This window comes from Mercenaria mercenaria, chromosome 5, assembly GCF_021730395.1.
Source record: "Mercenaria mercenaria strain notata chromosome 5, MADL_Memer_1, whole genome shotgun sequence".
Classification (NCBI taxonomy): Eukaryota; Metazoa; Mollusca; class Bivalvia; order Venerida; family Veneridae; genus Mercenaria; species Mercenaria mercenaria.
In genome coordinates, this window is record NC_069365.1 from 70,295,288 (window position 1) to 70,319,419 (window position 24,132).

Here is a 24,132-nt window from a genome sequence, read left to right on the forward strand (position 1 = left end):
CTTTACAACTACAATTACCCAGCAAAAAATGACTAAATACAAATGTTTAATATATTTTATTTAATTAAAGACTGGCACAAAATTGTCATGACTGGATTAAGATTACTAGTAAATATATAGCTTAATAAATGCAGTTGAGTAAAAACTTGAATTGAAATTATTCAATATGAATCGACATTGTTTCTTGCCCTGTCCACGATCGCAAGAGTTTTATGATATTGAAAACGCTGAAACACAACTTTGTCCCGACACCGGCGACAAATGTTTAAAACAGTCTTTTTGTATTTGTACTTTGTTCGTCATTAGGATTCAAAGCATCTGGTTGTAAACCCAAATGTTTCTCTCTCCAGTCACGACGATGGGTGATATCCTGCAAATATAGAACAAACACGAGAAAAACGGGCAGGGTGGGGAGGGAAGTTTTTAAACTAAAATTTTTGTTTAAAGTATCAATGGCTCTACCTCGTTCAGTGGACTCAGAATTGAAAAGACTGGAATCTGGCGAGACGGGCGTTTATATACCTGACCCAGAATTCCCTGGTCACGTGAAGGTATGGTGTACAAGGGGAGTCATTTTGCCGAGTAAATAGTTTAACCTTAATTCGGTTAAACTGAATATTGTACCTGCAAAACAAAATGTGTAATCTGTCTGTGTCATAAATCATTGTGTCATATATACGAATAATCTGTGTGAGTTGTAACAATTATTTGTTTCGTAATTTTTGTAATAAGCAGAGGTTTAAAGTCGGAAACAGAAAAAACAATATCTTAAATTTGTTCATAACAGAAGATGAAATTGAGCACGTATATCAGGTTCATGATCCTCAGATAATTTTCGCGTCCTCCTAGTTATAGTATTGCTATTTTCTATATTTTTAAAAGTAATTTTTATCTTAATAAATCAAGCAATGTGGATGTAAGAAATTATATATATATATATATATATATATATATATATATATATATATATATATATATATATATATATATATATATATATATATATATATATATATAATCATTTGTTGCCGACGGCACATGGATAGGTCTAACCGATGAAGCTTCAGAGAGGATATTGGAATGATATGACACAACTACCTCCCCTATATTTACAGAATGGAATTCAAGAGAATCAAATTCTAATAGCGGTAACGAAGACTGTGTAGCAACTAAGGCAAAGCAAGACTTCCGATGGTACGAGGAAGTCTGCTTGGACAAGAAAATGCCTTTATAATAAATATGCGGGATCATGTACGTATACTTCCTGGTCATGCGTGGACCCAGGGGTGTAGTCCGGGTGTCCAGACCCCCCCCCCCCCCCCCTGGGATTTTGGAATTTAATGTAAATACCATTAATTTTAATGTTATTTTGTATAAAAGTGTACTAGGACCCCCTCTGGCAGAAAGCATAGAATTTGGACCCCCTCTGACAGAAAATGCTGGATCCGCATATGCTGGTGTTCACTTTCATTGTCTCATTGGTAGGAAAACCAAACTCTTAAGCTGTTCATATCTACGTATTAAAGGTTTTACTGAAATCTGTCAACATTCTATGGGCATTTTTATCAAAATATTTTATTAACTTTAAATACTGAAAAATCTCATCAAATGCAATTAACTAATAATCAATTGTGTCTTTTGTTAAGAACTGCCAATTTTGTAGTTGTTGCATAGATTTATGATATGGCTGGTAATCTATTGCAATCAAAACTTTTCATATCAAACTATTTATTCAACAGACTTGCTTATTTTGTTTGCATACTTGCCATGGAATGATTGGCCATTTATTTAAAAAAAATATTTAGGCATAAGATACTTTTGTTGTATCAATATACGGGCAGACTGAAAAAAAGTACAATAAAAAAACATTAAAGGTGAAATAAAACCCCAGCATAAAGTGCATGTAGGTAACAATGAAGAATATTAATTTTGTACATATCTAAAGGTCATGTGTCACTCATCATTCTTTCAAAACATATGTTGTTTTTTTTTTTTGTACTATACACTGATAAGTTGATTTTTTTTTTGGTTAGTACCAGAATACCGTGAACATCACACACCATTAACCTATGTGTAGAAATTTAAATTCATATCAAAATTGTGTTTAAACCTCTCACTCCTTTGTTTCAATTATAATTCGTGTCTGATAATAAATGCAGACACAAAAGGAGAAAAATGTACATTAGTACTTCATTTAGAGAGCAAACATTCAGTTTCGTTAAACGAAAGATTGGTCCTAAAATAGTGTTACTGGAGCCATGTATAATAAAAAGAAAACAACGAATTCTTACCCAAGTATCATTGGGTATTTGCAATACTTTTTTGAAACTATCACAAAAAAATATTGCTTACAGAGCGAGATATCGAGATTTACAGAAAGCATGTTAACGATCACCGTTGAACGTTCTTGATGTAAGAAATTGATATTTTTGTCACTAAGCAGTGAAATAAAGACCATAGCATTACACAACAGTCTTTAACCTTAAGAATGCCAATATAATTTTCACGGTTGACCGCTGAAAGACATAATAATTTCACATCATTTACTTTGTTATTTTGATATCAGCTGGTGATTGTCTTTGCTAGATCATTTAGTTCTGTTTATGAAAGTAACACTATTTTTGTGTGAGGCGAAACGCCGTCAAGGATAATCTTTGAAGTTTTGTCCATTTAAAATGAATCAACCCTAGGAATTAAAAGTTACCCATATAATCATAATTGAATAAGTATTCATTTTGATACAATTTCATTTACAATATGATGTGCTTTATACTGTGACATTACTTCTGGACCAATTCTCGTATTTTTCAGTAAAATTGTTACGCTTCTATCTTTCAGCGGCGAAACTGATGTGATCGGATGATGTTGTTTGAGCTCATATGTGCTTGGTCTTTTGTAAAATAAAGCATATTAGTTGAATATAATGTTGAGCAGTAGTCTCCTTATGTCTATTAATCCAATAAACTATTTAGCATGTATTTATGTTGACTCCGCTTTCCTGTTCTCAACAAGAATGCCCTTTTTATGTTAATTGCATTTGAAAACGGTTAGATACATTTCTGTTTGGCCGTGTTAACCGATGCAAAAGAGCCATCCGTGTGGCGTAATGCAACTTCTTGTATGCCAATGCCTTGAAGGACTACATTGTCTGAGTTTTTGCATGAGTACCCGTTCGAGATAAAAGAAGCGCATATCAAGCTTTGTCAAATTTGTGTTTCGTGTTGTATTATCAAACAGTAATTTATAATCGTGTTGGCTGACCATTTTCCGCTAATTATATGCTTCCATCGAGAGCCCATGATGGCGGAGAAGTAATAATGTTGAGTGACTCAGACTGACTCTACTGTTCAAAGATAAGTGATAAGTGAATGAGTTTTATTTAACGGCGAATTGGAACACACATGTCATGTATTGCAGAGATTGCCGCCCGCAGTCATACGTTCCTATATCCGAGTCCTCCAAAGTTTTCAAATAAAAATCTAGTTATAATTTGGGCATCACCCATATTGTACCTTTCTAACATTCGCAAAGCAAAATAACAGCGTGTTTAACGTAGCCACCGACTATACGAGGATCACATGAGAAATCTGGCGTATTTTTTTGTCAGATATTTCGGTATTATGTTAATTGTTAGTTGTTTTTTTTTTTAAATCTTAATGTTTTAATTATTTACATGTATCCTACATATCCCGGTAAGGATTAACAATTTTTACTTATGTATATTTATACCACTTATATATAAAACATTCTGGTAAAACATCGGTTTATTAAATGTTGCCCTGAATTAAAAGTATAGACTTGACTGGGTTTGCAAATTAATAATTTTCAAATTATATCTTACAAAATAAAAGGCAAATTGAATGTAAACGCAAAACAAAATATGGACAAAAGTAAAAATATCAATATCCTGTCTTAAGGATGTACGAGCGTTTTTTATTTCGGGATATCCGCTATTTTGAAAAAAATGTTTCTTCGAATATTGCTTTCTAACAAAAGTTTTGCCAAAAAATAATGATAAGAAGTTAAAATATGGCTAATAATATACCATTTAACCAAATAGATTCTACTTCTTGAGAAATAAAAATGTTCACCCTTAGTTTTGACTTGCATTTGCCTAAAATTGACGTAAGACTTACAATTGGGTAGGGGTAGGTAATGTCAAGTTAACACAATTTTAAGCAAGTTAATACTGTATGTTAACATAATGGCGTGTCCGGTTGACGAGATAATATGGTCAGTAGACAAGATGGTATAGCAAATGGACAAAATTACACGATTTTAAACAATTTTATACTGTATGTAAACATACTTACATGTCCGTTTGACATGATAATATAGTCTGTAGACAAGACAGTATAGGAAACGCTCAAAATAACACACCTTTAAACATGTAAACACATCTTTAAACAAGTTAATACTGTATCTTAACATAATGGCATGTCCGCTTGACAAGATAAAATGGTCAGTAAACAAGACAGTAAAACGAACAGACGAAATAACACATCTTTAAATAAGTTAATACTGTATGTAAACATAATGACATGTCCTTTTGACAAGATAATTTGGTCAGTATACGAGACAGTTTAGCAAATGGACAAAACAAAACTAGACAAGACAGTATAGCAAATGGACAAAATAACAGTCACAGATTTAAACAAGTTAATACAAATGTTTACAAAATGAAATCTCTGTTTGACAAGATAATATGGTCAATAGACAAGACAGTAGAGCAAACTGACTGTCACAGCTGTAAACATGTAAATGAAACTATAGTTGATCACATCAGACAATCCCGGTATTCCATAAATATCCATACTACAATTAATGTTCTGAAGTGAATGGATGAGCGTCTAGTTGTTGTTGCTGAACTTTCAGTGGTAGTTGGTGTAGGAGTTGTGGTAGAATTTGTTGTTGTAAGAGTAATAGTTGTTGTTGAACTCGTTGTGGTTGTTGTTGTAGGCGTTGTGGTTATTGCAGGAGTTGTTGTAGTTGTGGTAATTGTTGTAGGACTCGTGGTTGTTGTTGAAGGCGTTGTAGTTGTTGTAGGAGTTGTTGTAGTTGTTGTAGGAGTTGTTGTAGTTGTTGTAGGAGTTGTTGTAGTTGTTGTAGGAGTTGTTGTAGTTGTTGTAGGACTCGTGGTTGTTGTTGGTGTTGCCGTTGTTGTGGAAGTTGTAGAAGGCGCACATGTTTGACAACAATCGACAGGAAATGAGCTGCAGGATAATGTAGCACAATTACTATATCTGTCTCCGTACGGACAACCTGAAATGTGAATTCGTCAAACAATTAACACTAAAACTGCGAAATACTGTCAAGGGTACATAATTCTACCTGATACACGAATTTAGGCCAATATCTTATCTTGGACACATTTTCAATGCATTTTTCCTCATACCTAGATCACGGATGACAAATAACATGTTTGTCAAAGAAGAAGGTATCATGGGGAATCAATCCGGCAGGTATACTCATCAGTCATCAGCCATCTGCTTCCTCTTGTTTTTACTACGGTACTTCCTGTTGTGGTGTCATTTCCTGTTTATGGCGCTTCTTATGTGCTTTCTTTTCTATTAGCTGATTGTTTATTATCTCTTTGTTTGACATGTTTCGCTATTAATGTTATATGTTATGTTGTTTTGGCCCGATACCTCTAAGACACCAAGACTTTCATTAAAATCCAAATCTTTAATACCGCTTTTCATGATTATAGCGTTTTCAGATAATCTTTTTCTATAATAAACGATGGCCTAATAGGTTCACTAGTCTACTGTTGGTAACATCTATATATAGGTTTACTATCGCTTACGTTTATTGCATGAATTCAATGTTGATATCGTACTGTAAACTACGTATTACATGATTCCATTGTGACAACATACCTGATGGTCATAATGATGATCAAAACATTTATTCATGTCTGCAAAGAAACTATCGCATTATGTTTTCTAAACGTTATATGCATACATTACCTGGAATATCTAGGGCTTTATCTGCACATGATTTGCAACAGCCATCTCGAAAATCTGTGTCGTTGCATGCGAAAAGATTTGAGTCTGTTAAATTGTCACAATTGCTGTATCTGTCACCATATTCGCAGTCTATTGAAGCCAGAACATGTGATTTCAAATGCATTTAAATTAATATAATTATTTGTATAATAGACGAAGGTGTAAGAGGTAGTGATGGGCCGACAATCGGCGACAATCGGATAATCGTCGGCGTAGCATTCATGATCACGATCGCCGACTTCACTTTTCCCTGACCTATTAATTACTTGGCAATCTCAACGAATAATTTAGTTGTTCCTGACCTTTTTCTTTCTGGTATGTACGATTCTTTAGGGCAATTATGCCAAGGGAAACTACTCTTCTACAAAAAAATGGCTTTCTCCAACATTTCGAAAGAACTGGATGTCATCTATGATCACCCAGATTTTGGAAGATATATTGCTTATACAAAATATAGCTTGGAAAACCATCATCCCAAACTCTGGACATTAGTATGGCAGTATGCATAGCATGCCGTAAGACTTACGCAAGCAAAAGTATTTTCAATTTTAACTTTGTGGGACTGAAAACATTCCAGTCTTTAACTAAGAATTGATAAATCGTTATTACGCTTTTTGCTCCAAATAATTTTTAATTGTAATAACACAATATCACTGGATTAATACTGTCTGTTTGCACCCTGGTGAAATTAAGAGGTGTACCTGAAGTTTACTATCTTCACAAATATTTTACGTTTATGTTAATAGAGGGATACAATATAAATAGGGTATCTAATCTCTGTGTGGTTCATTTCTTAAGTAATAATATGAAAAATACACTGTGAAGTGAACTTATAGATATGCAACTAAAATAACCGATTATCAGATTATATCCGATTAATCGAATCGGTTTGCTTGTCCGATTATGCCGATTAATCGGTTGGCAAAAACCGATTTGCCCATCACTACTAAGATGTACACGGGTTTACTGTAGACAATTTGACATATACATGTAACTTCGCTATCGCTAACGTTTATTTAAAGAATTGATAACGTACTGCGTGAATTTACTGTAAATAACATGCTACATGATTCCATTGTTACAACATACCACATGATCATAATGTTGATCACTGTTGATAACACACCACATCGATTCATTGCTGCAAATAATTTAAGGCATTATGTCTTGAAATGCTATTTGCATACATTACCTGGAATATCTAAGGCTTTATCTGCACACGATTTACAACAACCAGCTCGAAATTCTGCGTCGTTGCATTGGTAAAGATATGTGTTCGTTAAATCGTCACAATTGCTGTATCTGTCACCATATTCACAGTCTAGTGAAAACAGAAGAAAAAAATCGCAAATAATGATAAGTGTGATAAAGCATTTAAAATAAGATTTAAAGCTTGGATAAGGTTGTCTAAAAAATGGGATGAAGTAAGCCTTCTAAACTTTTCCCCGAAAATGTTAAACCCTAGAACACAACGTTCTAGACTAAATACAATTTATGTACTAAAAGCCTTTCAGATCATTTAAATGCTCCTCTCCACAGAAGGATTTTTTCTCATTATTTTTTGTGTGTGAAAATAAAGTTTTTAAGCCAAAATTTGGGTATGTGTATGTGAGGTTACGGCAGAGAATATTTTGCAACCCCCATTCACAAAATTGTGATATCCAGCGGTCGCCCCCTTTGCACCTTGACCCCACATAGTGTTGAAGACCTACATAAAGAATAACTGTTATAAAAAGTTACGAGTTCAATTTTGAATAGCTATTAAATTTCCTCATATTTTTTATTTCATTAATTATAATTGGTGTAACATGCATATAGCCTTCCTATGGTTAAAAGGGATAACTTATCTGGATATTCAAATTTTACAAACCTATGTCCCGTACACGAACTTAGAGGATTCTTTGAAAAAAAAATATAATATAATAAAAAAATTAGTAATAAAAAAACAAAAAAGAAAACTGATGGAACAGAAATTGAGAAGAAGAAGAAGAAGAAAAAGCACTCTTTTTTTTTATAGTAATATTATCTCATCGGCAGACAGACTTGATTTGCAGTCGCACGTTGTAGACGCAGATGCTTTATGTTTTACTATAAAGAAGGACTGTCAGATTACCGCCAGAACAGTTACCAGGTAGCTGAGTATTCCTATTAGCAACTACAACTAGCCGAATATTCTTTTTGCATGTTTTACAAATTAAAGAACGAATATACAAAACAAGAGGGCCATGATGGCCCTAGGTCGCTCACTGAGTAACACACCATAACAGTGTAAACATGTTTTACCTAGTGACCAATTTTCATTAAGACTGGATAAAAAAGGCCTCTTGTGTGTAAAAAAGCCTTTTCTTTGATTTAAACTAGTGACCTAGTTTTTTTTCTACCCCACATGACCTAGATTTGAAAAATCTAAAAACAAACATTCTGACAAAGGTACAGGAATTAGACTAACTGGATAAAAAAGTCACCTTTAGTGTGTACACAAGCTTTCTCTTTGATTTGACCTAGTGTCCTAGTTTTTGACCCCACGTAAACCAGATTTGAAATTATCAAAGAATTCGTGACAACAAACATTCCTATCTAGTTTTATGAAAATAGAGTAAAAAGATGTGCGACTTAGGGTGTAAACATGCTTATTATTTTATTTAACCTGGTGACCTAGTTTAAGACCCCACATGACTCAAGTTAAGATTTGACCTAGAGATCATCAAGTCAAACATTCTTATCAAGATTCATAAAGACTGAGTCATAACTGTAGCCTCTACAGTGTTCACATTTTTTCCATTTAATATGACCGGGTAACCTTGTTTTTGATCCCACATCAACTAGGTTCAAACCTGACCTAGAAGTCCTCAAGAAAAAGATTCTGACTAAGCTTCATAAAGTTTGGGTCACAACTGTGGCCTCTTAAGTGTTTACAAGTTTTTTCATTGATTTTACCTTGTGGCCTTGTTTTTTATTCTACATGACCCAGATTTAAGCTTGACATAGAGATCATCAACAAAAACATTCTGACCAAAATTTATAGATACTGAGTCAAAAAGTGGCCTCTAGAGCGTTCAAAGACTTTTCCCATTATCTGGCCTACTGACCTAGTTTTTGACCCCATATGACCCAGTTTCTAATTTGATTTAGAAATTATATAGACACACATTCTGACTTAGTTTCATGAAGATCGAGCCGCAACTGTGACCTCTAGAGTGTTCAAAGCTTTAACTTTGATTTGACTTAGTGACCTAGTTTTTAACCCCACATGACCTACTTTCAAAACTAATCCAGAAATCATCAAGACAAACATTCTGACTAAGTTTCATAAAGATTGATTCACAACTGTGGCCTCTAGATTGTTCAATTGCTTTTCATTTGATTTGACCTGGTTATCTAGTTTTTGATCCCACATGATCCAGATTCGATCTTGACCTAGAGATCATCAAAGCAAACACTCTGATTAAGTTTCATATAGATTAGATCACAACTGTGGCCTCTAGAGTGTACACATGCTTTTCTTTGATTTGACCTAATGACCTAGTTTTTTACCAATCTTGACCTAGTTTCGAACTTTACCTAGAGATCATTAAGACAAACATTCTGAGTTTCATATAGATTGGGTCACCTCTGTGGCCTCTAGAGTGTTCACAAGGCAATTGTTGACAGACGACGGACGACGCATGCCGACGGACGCCGGACAATGCCCGGTTACAATACCTCACTTTGAGAATTTTGTGTTCAGGTGAGCTAAACACTGAAAAGCTTGTAACTGTTTTTAACGACGTTGGGATATTAAAAAGTTCTGGTATATATTTACTGTGCGTAGCGAAACCGTATCGTTTTCCTGTAAAATAACGTCTTCTGAATTAAGAATATATACTATAAGCAAACGAGAGAAACTATTAAGGTCTTTGTGTTTCATCTAATCTTACATTAAATGTACCTTATCAAGGCACGAATGTAAGTAAACTCGTCTTTACAAGCACTATAGTCATCGGGAGTTAATTTGACAGATGGGATTTTTTGAAATGGCTAAATTCGCTCGAGTATGCTTTACTCAGGCTGACATGTAAGGTCATTTTTTTTAATCTGCCGTATTAAAATAAAATTGCAAGATTTTCAAATATAATGTAAATGAAAAATTAAAATGTTCTCATACTAGTACATCCATACTTACAAATATCTTACAACACGTTACCTGGAATATCTAAGGCTTTATCCACACATGATTTACAACAGCCTGCTCGAAAGTCTGCGGAGGCGCACGAGAAAAGACTAGTTAAGAAGTTCAATTTTATGATAAATGTCTGAATGTGCTATTGTTAACGTGCTACATGATTCAATTGTGACAACATATCACATGATCATAATGTTGATCACTGTTGATAACACACTACATCGATTCATTCTTGGAAATAAACTACTTTTAATTTGCATACATTACCTGGAATATCTAGGGCTTTATCCACACACGATTTACAACAGCCAGCTCGAAAATCTGTGTCGTTGCATTGGAAAAGATTTGTGTCAGTTAAATCGTCACAATTGCTGTATCTGTCACCATATTCGCAGTCTAGTGAAAGCAGAAAATATAAATTCAAATGCAAAGAATATTTTTGTAAAATACTGAAATATGAAAACATTGCTGGTCTAATGGTCTATTGTCAAAGACCAACAAAACAGCGTCGAAAAAGTCTTTGTTTAATGTTAAGAATTTAAATTTGACTTAAATCCAAACGACTGGTCTCTGTTTAGATGAAAGAAACATATCTTAAAAACAAGTCTTGAATTATGGTCAATTAATTTTAAAAAGATATATTTGCCTGTGTATGCTGTGTTGTTTTGTTTTATCTCCTCACACGTGGCACAACAACTTTCTCTGTAACTGTCTATATAACATTTGTAAGAGGCTGTATCGCTTCCTAATAAGTCTCTACAGTTGGAAGACTGCCCTGGCACATTGTACGGAACATCTCCAAATAGACAAGTTTCTGTAAGCAGAAGACGCGATTTAAAAGTAACAGTTATGGATACGAATTTGCAAAACAACAAAAGTCTGTCAGTGACATAGAAAATAATAATAATAATAATAAACTGTTTATCAAATGTAAAATTCGTTTCAAAAGGTACAAGCTTCCGTAATTCTGTTACATAACAGGCAGATGAAACAGACATGTTGGTAAACAACTGTTATCTGGGAAGTTATCTACGGTGGTATGTTTAAAACATGCAGTTATTTTCTTTAAGACTTTAAGATTAAATTATCACGTACGCACGTTATCTTATCCCGACCACACGACATCTTATTTCGAGCTCTCGACATATTTTTTCGAGCAGTCGACATATGATCTCGAGTGCACAGCATTTTATCTCGTGCGCAAGACATCTTATCTCGTACGGAAGACATCTTATCTCTTGCGCACGACATCTTAACTCGATCGTGCGACATCTTAACACGTGCACACGACATCGTATCTCGAGCTCTCGACATATATATGGTGGACGGATAGCTCAGTGCTTTGCACACTGGCCTTCCAAGCCTGAGGTCGGGGTTCGATCCCTGGCAGCTACTCGGGAATTTTCAGAAACGCTTTTCAGTGTTTCTCACCCAACTAGAGGTGTACTGGTCAGGAACCCAGGTAATCCTTGCGTGTATCAGTGCTATACACTGGGCACGTTAAAGAACCAGGCTGTCTATTCGAAACGAGCTAGGCTAAGTTAGCCGGACACGCCTGTATCTGATTTCTGATCACTCTGTCGTGGGGGCTTTGTCTCACTCTGTCCCTCTGGTCAGATCGCTCTGTGTCTGTACTAGTAGAGGATGAATTATGCGCCCTGTGTGGCTGCATTTGAACTATGTAAAGCGCCTTTGAACGTGAAATTGATCATGAAAAGGGCGCTATAGAAATCTGGTATTATAATTATAATAATAATAATAATAATTTGTGCGCAGGTTATCTTATCTCGTGAGCACGACATATTATCTGCAATATAATAACTTTTCTGACAATGCACCTGGTCCAATTTATACTATCAGTCGAACTACAATTTGTTGCATCATCGTTTATGTTCTTTTAAATTAGAAGATAGGTTTTGTGCAATTGTATGCACTGCTCTACAAAACGATGTGATGAATTTGTACTGATGGCCTAAATACACACAACGGGCCTTAATATTTGTAGAGATGATGTCGTGCGTTCTAAATAAGATGTCGTGCGCTCGAGATAAGGTGACATGCATCCAAGATAAGACGTTGTGCTCACGAGATAAGATGTCTTGCGTACGAGATAAGATGTCAAGCGCACGAAATAAGGTGTCGAGCCCTCGAGAAAAGATGTCGAACGCTCGAGATAAGATGTCGTGCGCTCGAGATAAGATGTTGTGCGCACGAGAGGATTTATTTGAAAATAAATGTCATGTCCTAAATGTACTACCGTTTTACATCAAAGAATGATTCTTTTCTTAACAGATCATGTTATCAAGTATACGGATATCAAACGTTTATGGCATGATGTATAACTAAAATCTGGTTATCACAGTAAACTGAATTTCTGAATGAACAAAATGAAAAAAAAAAAGAAGATCTATCAAAATTTTACGAGCTGCATATTACATTTCTGTTAATTGCATGGTAGATGTCTAACACAGTATAATTGCAGACAATGCTGTACACATTTTCTAAAGAAGATTATATAAAAGAATATGGTACGCTTTGGGTATTCGTCTATCTACTCGGGTAAGCGATACCATCCTCGTGTAATTTATATACATGTAGGTGTACTGGATATTCACACCTAAAACATGTATTAATTCCGTATTTTACATACGATTTGTCATTTTTTTTTTGTATTGAATATGTAAGATTATACCTTAACTATATCATGTCAAATTTCTGTCTCATATTATATTAATAATTGTAAAAGACTTACTATCTATTTTTTTTTATAAATAATGGTATAATTTATGATTTTATTAGGAATTTGTTGTTAAGAAAATAAAAAGCAGGCATTCTGTATGTTAGACAGTGCTTTTGTTTCACAAAACCTGGAAGCACACGCTAAAAAAAGGATACCTCTGACGATGTACCGTATACCATCCTCGTTGTTTCTGTTAGTCGAGCAGATGTCGTCCTCGTTATTGAACATTATATTGACGCAGACCCCTTTTCAACTTTAGCGATAACATGCAATGAACAACCGAGAAAAAGTTAAAAATTGGACTTTCTTTATACCTTCAAATACTGCAAGCAACCTATCCAAAGAAAACTTCTTCTCGCACAAATTCTTCAAAGTTGCTACCAAGATCTATCAATATAGGTTCATTTTTGTGTGTACTTATCAACTGAATTGCGACTTAGGAAGCAGCACTGTCTGTCAGTACGTGTTGTCTTATCTTGCTTAAAATATTCACCCATTAATGAGAAGATACGAATTCTACTGTTCCACTTATATTTCATTGTAGCGGTTTCTACAGATAGAAGCATTGCCTATAGACATAATGACGCCCTCTTATTTGAGCTGTAAATTTGCCTTGGTGGGTTTTCTACCGATTTTGTTAGTGTCTGCTACTCAAATAATCCCTAAAACTGACTTTTGTAGGTACAATTAATATATTTCAGACGCCCGTACCAGTCAGAAGCAGAAATTGAAATTAAAATTAACAGTAACAACAATGTTTCATTGTTATCCCCTCTAGTAAGTTGGCATGTTTGTCGAACAAATTCAAACCTCAAGAAATTTGTTAATTATCAAAATGTTTAAAATCAGACCTAATATGGTGGAAAAGAAAAGAAAACGACGAAAATTTTTTGTGAAACTATGTACTTTTCTTTTTTGCAGTTTTCCTGCCTCCTACCCATGCTTGTTCTATGTAACTTTTTCAACGTTAGAGCTCGTCTGATGCATAAACTTTGTTAAAATATCATATTTTCTGATTTGACGCCTATTGCAAACGGTGATTATAAATCATACGGGAGTTGAATGTATGAAGAAACAAATCTGCTCTGCTCACAGATAACCTCCATTGATGTAGCGTGACGTAACCGTTGTGAGGAGTGTGTGAACAAACACTTAGGGGTCTATTCAAGAAGAGATAGGGTCTGATACCCGCATTTCCATATTTGCTTCTGTTTATTCAATAAATCTTTACTTGTAAGACATTTATATATACAGTGTAGCGTATATTGTATGCACTTGTAAAAAAGTCGCGTAATGAGCACTAGTTACCTTAATGGAGGGTGCGCCTGTAAACAGAGACGAGTACTACCCGAGTCGAAACCTCTTCCTCTACAAATATATGCGCAGATGAGGACAGGGGGTCCAAATTTCCTTTTTGGAAGAAAAGGAAGGTTTTACCACACGCACATGTGCACGGTGCGTCCACAGGTTTTGTCGTTTTTGGAAAGAGACGGAAGGAGAAAAAGAAGACAAACTTCAAGAAGACGAGAGAATAGAATGTGTAGGATTGTGGTAAAATACTGAATGCCAACACGATCTACTCTCACTTCTTTACATTTAAAAAGTAAACATTCTAATCATACAGATCTACTAAAGGTCGGGTCTCACATGGTTTACTCCATCATCTAGCAAGCTCCTGACTCCTTCATTTCGTGTACGATAAGGGGAAATAATTGCTGCGGGGAGTTTTATCAATGTTCATTGACATAACCACGACGGTATCAAACAAATAGGTATCTTTTTTATTTTCATCCATCGTCAGAGTTATCATCAATAACAGCGACAGGATGCATATACTAGTAATTGAAATTTTATTAACAAAAATACATTGCAGGTATAGAATCCATACGCTTTGTAGTTGAGTATGTATAGTTCTAACGAGATTGGCAAATTCAGTTATTTGAACTTTGAACAAAATAAAAATACATCTCAAAACATCAAATACATGAATTTCGATACATTTCTTCAAATTTTGTAGTCATATCGATATTATTGATGACTGATATTTTCACCGGTACGAATTAATGCATTGCCTCGGACGAATCTGTCTATAAAATGTTCAATATCCTTACATACAGAATCTCTATGTTATACGCTGGCACTGTTTTCTTTTACACTGAACTTCTACATGTATATCAATCTCATAAGAACAGAACCGCTCACACGAGTAGGTAGCCGAATACCAAGTGTTTACATGTAAAACCCACGCTGGAAGAATATTACATGTCTTTGTCGTTACTAGTTTGGAACACAGATGAATGTATATGTAAATGACGTCAGATGTTTCATGACATAACAAAGGCACATAAGACGTAACTTTCCTCATAACGTCATCGTCTGCCGGGGCGAAAAACTCAGTTAATCTAAATCTAAATTTTCGGGGGAAATAGAACAGCCTTTTAAGCCCTAATGCCACATGATCTAGATCTACGAAAAAACTGGATTTTCTTTCAGAAAGCTGCAAAGTTGTCATGTGATAAATTAGTATGGATCACACATTTTTTTTTTTTAAATTTTCAAATATCGTGTAGCTCTAGACCTATTCTATTGTGATCTCGGACAGGCTTAAGATCACCCAAGAAAAAAAAGTTATTTAAGTTGGAAAATCGCTGTAGATGTATCCCGAAATAAATCGTTTCTATCGTCTTAAACATTGCTATAGGTAAAGGAACATTCTTAAACTACTTAAATCAAAGCAGTCAAATGAGCCGCGCCATGAGGAAACCAACATATTGGGTTTGCGACCAGCACGGATCCAATGCAGTCTGGTCAGGATCCATGCTGTGTGCTAACAGTTTCTGTAATTGCAATAAGCTTTGAAAGCGAACAGCATTGATCCTGACCAGACTGCGCGGATGCGAAACTTATTTTTTATGTTGGTTTTCATAGTATTGGGCATTTTACCTCTTTTTTTTTCTCAAATTAATTAATGTGAAGTTTTTAAATTTTGTTTAGATAACAGTTTAAAGACAGGCAATCAGAAACAGGGTTTATACTGATTATACATGAAAATAGTTTTTAATGCTTAAGAACAAATAATATGCACTTTTTTAAAGACGAGTTTTTGAATATTGATTGGGATAATTATAATAAAACAAGAAATGTACTGACAGGCACAAATGTTTCATCTTTAAAACATAAAAAAAATGTAAAACTATATGGTAAGTGTATTTTTTATTGCTGATATCCTACTATCTAAAGTCGAAGAAAATTATTTTAATGGGAGAAAAGAATCTATCACGATTGTCTTTAACTTTCATCTGCCAACTTGTTTCACAGATAGGGTCTATTGCGATTCAAACCTTGTTCCACAGTTGATGGTATGACATTGTGCAAGGATATAATATTAGTGACCTTAATCACTTAACATATAAAGGTAATGGGCTAAAGACGGATTTGAACCAGTATCTACTCTGCACCAACTGCTAAGCAATTACAAGCCCTCTTGAATAAATTTTTTATATAAGAACAATAAAAATGTATATTTCGAACATGTTGAGAACAGGTGAGCACAAGGTACACCTGGTTAGCTTATGTGATCAGTCACTGTCTGTCCCTTGGCTGTCAGCGTTTGCCTTGTGAACAGGGATGTGGCTATAGTTTGATTCAATAATCATTATTTCATTTGGTGAGAGTGTTGCCTTGTTGGTAGTTTCAGTTCAGGTTGAACAGGGCTGCGTTTGAGATTTTTCAAAACTACTTTACCAGCTAAGACACTTCTTTTCTTTTACCTCCTCCTGCCCTACATTTTTTTCCCAAACAAAATCGGTAAAACTAATAATAAAAAAACTGGCCTTAGCATATATAAGATTTTGTTTCAACTTACCGTTGCCTTCTTGTGGGGCTGACGGAGACTCGACACACAATCCTGACTGACAAACCTGAAGTTACGGTACTATCAGAGAATATAATCAAAAGGTATTCATCCTTTTTTTGATTATGGCATACCTTACGTCATAATTACTCTCAGGCCATTTTGAAACTAGGTGTATCATTATGACTATAGGCACAACCAGCCGATTAATGACTTTTTTAATCTGACATATTTTGAATCATTTTTATTGCTTTTTCATTTATGATGGCATTATTATGTACACTATTCTTTTACAACTGATGTGAAAATGATTTATCACGTCAACGACAGAATGCACAAACGTTTGATTTTGTTACTAGAGTCTTTCAACAATAAGATATATAATATATAAAGCATATAAATAATAGAATTTCGTTCCAGAAAATATTTGAAATGTCAAGATTTTTCTCTGATTTACTTCGGAAAACGAAATATATTTTACCAAAAGTCGCACCATGATAAACTACTTCATGGTACTCCTGCCAGTACAACGTAACGAAAGTACAACTAAATGTTAATTCTTTTGGTCCTCGTGTTGTCACGTGGTGTCTCCTAAAGCACTAGACATTGACAGTTTATGACTACAACACAACAGAAACATGTGTCGTTCTGTCACGTGTTTGGTTCGTTCCATAATGTTATCCTAATGTCGCTCTCGCAGAGGAAAGGTGGGAATGGGGGAGAGTTGTGGACTGAACTAACATGATAGCACGTCAAAAATATGCAACCATACATTAAAGCGTAATCGGAAATTTTTTGTATTTGTCTGATGTATAGTTTTGTGAAAATTGAACTTCTGCTCCTTCTAAAGGCCTAGTCAAATACTTAAAGAAAATTTAATACCTTCAGGCTCTTACCTTACCAACCCCACACGTTGTACCTTCCCAGGGTATTTGAAAGAAAACTGATCCATCGTTAGCTGTAGCTGAACACGGCATTTTAGCACACAAGTTGGAATAATCATTGTCGAGGTAGCTCTTTAATTTAGAATGAAACATACAACAGAAGGCTGGATACTAAATTGTATGTAACGTTATATTTCAAAGTTTTGCCTAGACTAAAAAAGTTAACACATAGTGACATTACTTTCGGAACTGAATTCATCATTATGTAAGAATTATAGAATGTGAAAAAATAAAGATAAATGAATAATGTACTATTCTTAGCCTAAAATCTGTGTAAAATAATGCGATGTGCACCACCAGCAATATGATGTGATTCTGTTTTATTCAAAAGCATTCTCGTCCCAAATAACGTATTTAGTTCTGCAAATTCTAAATACTTTAGTTTCAAAAGTAGGATGAGGCCATGAAATGGATAAAATTGTATAAAAAAATGTACGTTGGCATAGCTTGATTTTCGTGAAATTGCGATGTTTAATAACAACATAGTGTTAAAGTGTTGGCTAAATAACAATAAAAATAATTTTTCAAAATAGTTTTTATAGTAAAAATGTGTCTGCATTACTAAAAATAATACCTAAAACACAATGAAATTGGCTGGTAATGTATTAAAATATTGTTATGTCAATCGTATGCTTGAACCTAGAGTATACACAATGTACCCACGGATAAAGCTGACGACAAATGTATGTGTAAACTTACCCTAGACAAATATGACCCTTGCCCCTCCATCCTTTCGCACTGAACATCAGGGCCATATATTTGACCAGCAGTGTCATTCACGTAAGGGTCAAGGTCGTTAGCATTGGTTGCCTGTCGACTTGTCATACAGTTTTCTAGACTAAAGGGTAAAGCATTTAGCTTTTGTATGTAATATTTAGCGGCTACTAAAATCCTTATCTTGAAAAAAATACTACACAGAGTCTTTCAAACAAACACGAGTTTTGTGTTTACTGATTTATAATGTACATTCGACTTGACTTCTACATTTTGAAATTACTGTCAATTTAAAAATGATAACGTCTGATAGGAAGAAAGATTCGACTTGTCGTCTGAATAATCATGGCAGTGTCGACATATCATCCAATGCATTCATACTAAATGTCGTGTCAACATATCGTATGATGCAGTCATAAAAAGGAAATGTCGATATTTCGTCTGATGCAGTCATAATAAAGAAAGTGTCGACATGTTGTATGCTGAAATCATACTACTTACGCGCCATTCAAGTCGTTGATATACACATCAAAAGAGTCCTGGGAGCATGACGAAAATATCCACAAAAGAAGGTTGTCGGCGGTATCATTGCTCACACCACCAGACGCTGACATTACATATCCACCACTGCAATCATTTGATGAACCGTCGTGAGATGACCCAAGACTGGAATGGAACTAACCACATTTAGTTTTGTTGAACCATGTACCAATAAAACCTTGACACGGCCAGTCGAATCGACCATCCGTAAGCTTCAAAATTAAATCACGCGTTTCCAGTGCTTTGTCCGAATACTTTATATTGAAAATGATTTATAACATTTATCCTAGTTTTAATTTATTGCGACTTACCCACATATTGTGATGACAAATTTAAATATTCAAACTTTTGCAGTTTCCCGTGTATGCTGCATATTCGATGTTCTTACAATGTATCTTTCATCAAATTCTGTTTAAAATCGTTGTTTTCCTAACAAATTTAAGATAATCAAAGCCCTGGAGGACTGATGTGAGCAGCGGTTGACAGATTCTGGTAATGGGCAAGAACAGTTAGCTTAAGTTTGGTGATTCTAGTTAAACGACTTTTGATTCATAAGCACTTCCAACTTTCTTTTACCAAACTCAATGGGTAAAACCCTGCTTTTACTCTGTCAAAGAAGATAAAATAATATATAAGCAAGACTCCTGTGCTTAACGAAATTTTGTGAGGTTTGGTTAATCTTGCTCAAAATCTTTCTTTGGAATTTAAGCATTTTTTAACAAATCAATGGGTAAAACTTTGCTTTTACTGGAACAGTGAATGTGAGCAAGGTCATGACTAATTGATAATTATATGATGTCTGGAGATTCTTGTTATAACAGGAGCTTGTATAACACTTGCATGAAGTAACTGATAAGGAACAGACACAATTTGGTAAATGCGCACTTGACATTTTACATATTGACCTTAAATCAATAATTTTTATTTTGGGTCATTTACCAGTCTTCAATGACTTCCGTATCAAATATGATCTTAGACCAAAACATTATCTTGTTTTCTCACAAGAAAGTTCTGTGGTCAATGTGATCTTGATCTTTGACCCACTAAACTCAATATCAATAGGGGTCACCTGCTGGTCATGTCTCTCCCGGTCAACATTAATGATCCTCGTCCCAAGCGCTCTCCAGTTACCATCCGGAAACCGAATGGTCTACACAATGACAGACATCCATCATCAAACAATAATATTCACAATATACCCCTCCTCATCCGAAGGAGGGCTGTTCATTTTCTAACCAGAAGATGTCCTGACCATGTGTTTCCCAATGCATGGTAGTAATAGGCAAGAAGTCAATGGAGGATAGGAGCGAAAGACAAAGAGACACTACTGGTTGCCGGCCTTGGCATGTCCAATTACCCTATGAAGTTTCAAGATTCTGGGACAAGTGGTTCTCAAGAAAACCGTTTTTCATGTTCAGGCCCATCTGACCTTGACTTTCAGTCGAGTGAGCTCAAAATCAGTAAGAGTCATCTACTCTACATGTCAAATCATCCTATGAAGTTTCGACATTCTGGGTCAAGTGATTCTGAAGTTATTTTTTAGAAAGAGTTTTTCTATCTTCAGGCAGGCCTCTGTGTTTTTCCCCTTATGTCAAGTGACCCCAAACATACCAAGGGTCATCTACTCTGTAATTCCTATCATCTTGATTGATGGTTCTGAATCAAATGATTATAAAGTTATTAATTGGAAATGTTCTAGTTCCCGTGGCCTTAAATTTTGATCAAGTGATTCAAAAAGCAATAGGTCATTTACTCCGCATGTCCAGTCATTCTATGAAGTTTCAACATTCTTGGTCAAGTGGTTCTCAAGTTATTGATCAGAAACGGGGTTTCATGTTTAGGCCACTGTGATCTTGACACGTGGTTTTTATTTTGTTTTTCAAATGAGATCTCATCTTGGTAAAAGCAGGCTATGAATATGTTATACATAAATTACATAGATAAAACACACTTCAGCTGAAAGCAGCCATAAAAGAATATTTACAAGTTTATTGTTTTAACTGAATTTATTTTCAAACAACCGAAACAAATAACGAGGTCCAATATCAGCAAGCAAAAAGATCTTGCATTAAGTCATTTTCCAGCTGTAGAATAATGTAATAAACCTGGCAATACGACATGCATGTTACAGTGTTCTTATGTTCTCTTTTCTTATTAGTCCATTCAACACACGCTTCGCTGCCCCCAAAATGAATCGTCTACAATTTCTGAAAATGGTTTCTCAGTTTATAAAAAAAAGAATAAACAAAATTCATTCCCGTCAGAAAACGTCAGCGCACACGTATAGGTATCGCACACTATTATAAGTTTGAAATAAAAACAACAAAACAATTACATAAATTAAGTCGTACACTTCGTTTCGTTACGATGAGTCTTTTTCTTTGTTAGCCCAGGCAGTTCGATATAGTATTTCTATTTTGTCTGAGTTGATTCCAGATCCGTTAATTTTGTCTTAATTTTCTTATTAATCAATGAAGCAAAACGAGTTGCACATGTTGAACGAGGAATCACTGACTACGCCGTTAAGTGTATCAACAAATCTGACTAAATTACTTGATCTTGTCAACAAAGATCTGAGAATGACCCATTCAAATTCGTCTTCTGCACATCTTGTATTTCCAATATTGCTATAATTTTTATTTTTGCTAATCAGTTTTAATTTGAACCTATCAGACGACTTGTTTCAACAAGTATTTGGCTGAAGGATCAAAATTGCGTCGAATGTCAAAGACTAAAAATATGCAGTCCGTCCGGGGCTCGAACCCGTGAACCCTTGCTTATACCGACTGAGCTAACCGGCTATCTGACACTTTAAGTGACCAAGTCCGTACCATGATATATGATTTCTCTCAAAACACGAGGGCGTAGTCGCGATGTGGTCGTCGTAAGAATTGTAAATATGAAAATTCCAGGCTACATATAGATATTTTAAACTTACTAAATGTTGTAAGTAAGCCTTCTGATTGGCTGGTGGAAGGGTCGTCAGAACAAGACTATTAATAGCACGTCTTCAGATCCTAAGCGTAGCGTAATAGGAGATGTACTTTAGTCAGATTGGTGTATCAATTGATTTTTATTTCACTTCTAAACGCCATAATACTGTGTGTTCAGTTTTGCAGTGTACTTTTAATAATGGAACGGTCCGTTTCTTAGGTAATGTTATTGTTCTTTCTAGTCTAGAGGTTCTTTCCTAAATAGTGCAAAATCATGCTGACTTCCCTAATCGGTAGAGGAGTATATAACATGACCCATCGAACTACATGCGCACTTTAGGTTTGCTGTCTACATAATGATAGAGTCTAAAAATAATGTCGCGTCTCGTCCTATATTCATCAATGTTTACAGAATAAAGCGTTGTAACGGTTTACAAAAGCTCATGAGAAAAACTGCCAAAATTATAATGTTCCAATAATTCTGGAAAATATTAACTGGGCAACCATCATGTTCCATGTATATATATGAAACAGTGGCCGCGGCAGTTTAACGTTCGGAGATAAATTATTTCAAAAATTACAATTCACATTGTGTGGGTTAATCGCTTTAAACCTAAAAGCGTTGCAGTGTGACATCAAAAATAACAGAAGTGACAACCAATTGTTTACTTGTATTCAAACCTAAAAATCTGAAATGTGCAAAGCAAATATGCAACCTCTTACAGTCTCTCCAAATGATGTCTTTTGTGTGTCTGATTTTTGTTACAAAAGATGACAAAATCTCTAGTCAATGATTAAACATTGCAATTCTGTAGACATGAGACAGTATTGAGAAAATTCAGTAAGATACTACCCAGTTTACGAAAGCAAGAACATACGTATCTTTCAAACATAATTATTCATTTTTGTTCACTGTGATCCTAATCTAATTTTGTTTCCGAACTTTTAAAAGATTAGCCAGCATGCCTGAAATGAAAGAAGCCATTGAAGCAATTACAGTTACCCTTAAGATATAAGATGAAGATAAGGCGTGATGTGTAATAAATAATGAAAAAGTAACATCAACGTACTTGTGACCAAGTTCATGTGCTCCAACAGTCGCCATGAATGGATTTAAGCCTCCACCTTCGTTGATAGAATATCTTAAGCTTCCACACACTCCGGGTTCGTCTAGTCCGCCTCCTTCGTTATATGATGGATAGTATGCCAGTCCTTAAACGTAAAGTAATGTTTTTCGGTCATAACACAAATTGACAAGTTCAAAACTAATACAATACTTTTATGTTCAAAAAACGTAATTTCTTCAAGTTTGGCAGCGCATACATGTACACAAATGTTAGTCTTCTTGTCTAAAGCTTTTAAAGTACTGTTTAGATTTTTAAAATTTTTACATTAAACATGTTTTGTAATGCATTGCATATGTCTTGGGAAAATCATTACCATACCTAAGGTAGTGTACCCGTAAGCTGCAAGTTACGTATCCTGCGTACGTGATTCCGGTATTTACGGAAAGCCATGTGCGCGTTGCCCGAAGTATGCCGAGTTAAACTAAAATATACGAAAATTGCCGAGGGTCATTACGGGTCCAATAGGTTATATCTATCATACCTGCTGTGGCATTATCAAATACTCCAGTATTATTTCTACCCATCTCATACCTGTTCAAAGGAAATAAAAAATGTAAAATTAGTAGATAAACAAAATGAGAATCTACGCAGGAAGCTACCTTATAATTATGAAGCTTTTTACTTATAAAACACCATGAACTGACCTATCACCCAAACAGAGGTTGTCAGTAAATTACGATACAACATGGAGTGACATATAGTCCAAAACAATTGCGGCTATTTAAGTAGACTAATACGCGGAAGTGACATTCGGTCCGAAACAAATGTGTCTACCTAGGTAGAAAAACACATTTGAGTGAAACTAAGTCTGTGGCTTTCAGTTTCGAAGCAACCTGGGGCGACATTTAGTCCAAAAGTAATTGACTTTTTCGCTACAAACTAGAGTTACATTCAGTCATTCAGTAAGCAAGAAAAAACATTTTGGATCTTAAAGAAGTACTGTTGTAATTTGAGTTGTCAATTACATTGCACGTAAAACAATACGGAAACAAAGTCGGTGTAACACAACTGTTTAGCAATTCATTACCTTTCTATCTTCTTTTTGCTCTAGTTGAATGCTTTTCTTTAGCAATAAGCAATACAAAAGTATTATTTCAACTCTGTTTTATAC

At 34.9% G+C, this 24,132-nt stretch overlaps 1 protein-coding gene across 2 annotated transcripts in view; it reads right to left on the reverse strand.

Moving 5' to 3' along the window:
- Positions 1-4,273: 4,273 nt before the first annotated feature.
- LOC123557547 (serine-rich adhesin for platelets-like) overlaps positions 4,274-24,132 on the reverse strand; it is a 40,933-nt gene continuing 21,074 nt past the window's right edge. Inside the window, exons 10-19 of one of the 2 annotated variants that reach the window (XM_053543867.1) lie at positions 23,503-23,552; positions 22,965-23,106; positions 18,923-19,087; positions 18,407-18,545; positions 17,660-17,779; positions 16,776-16,830; positions 10,817-10,984; positions 10,438-10,566; positions 5,970-6,098; positions 4,274-5,262 (exon numbers count right to left, since the gene is read on the reverse strand). In XM_053543867.1, the coding sequence (XP_053399842.1) occupies positions 4,778-5,262; positions 5,970-6,098; positions 10,438-10,566; positions 10,817-10,984; positions 16,776-16,830; positions 17,660-17,779; positions 18,407-18,545; positions 18,923-19,087; positions 22,965-23,106; positions 23,503-23,552 (1,582 nt within the window). In that variant the 3' untranslated portion in view covers positions 4,274-4,777. Of the gene's footprint in view, positions 5,263-5,969; positions 6,099-6,981; positions 7,330-10,437; positions 10,567-10,816; positions 10,985-16,775; positions 16,831-17,659; positions 17,780-18,406; positions 18,546-18,922; positions 19,088-22,964; positions 23,107-23,502; positions 23,553-24,132 lie in introns of those variants that run through there. The other variant, XM_053543868.1, reaches the window with a different exon arrangement.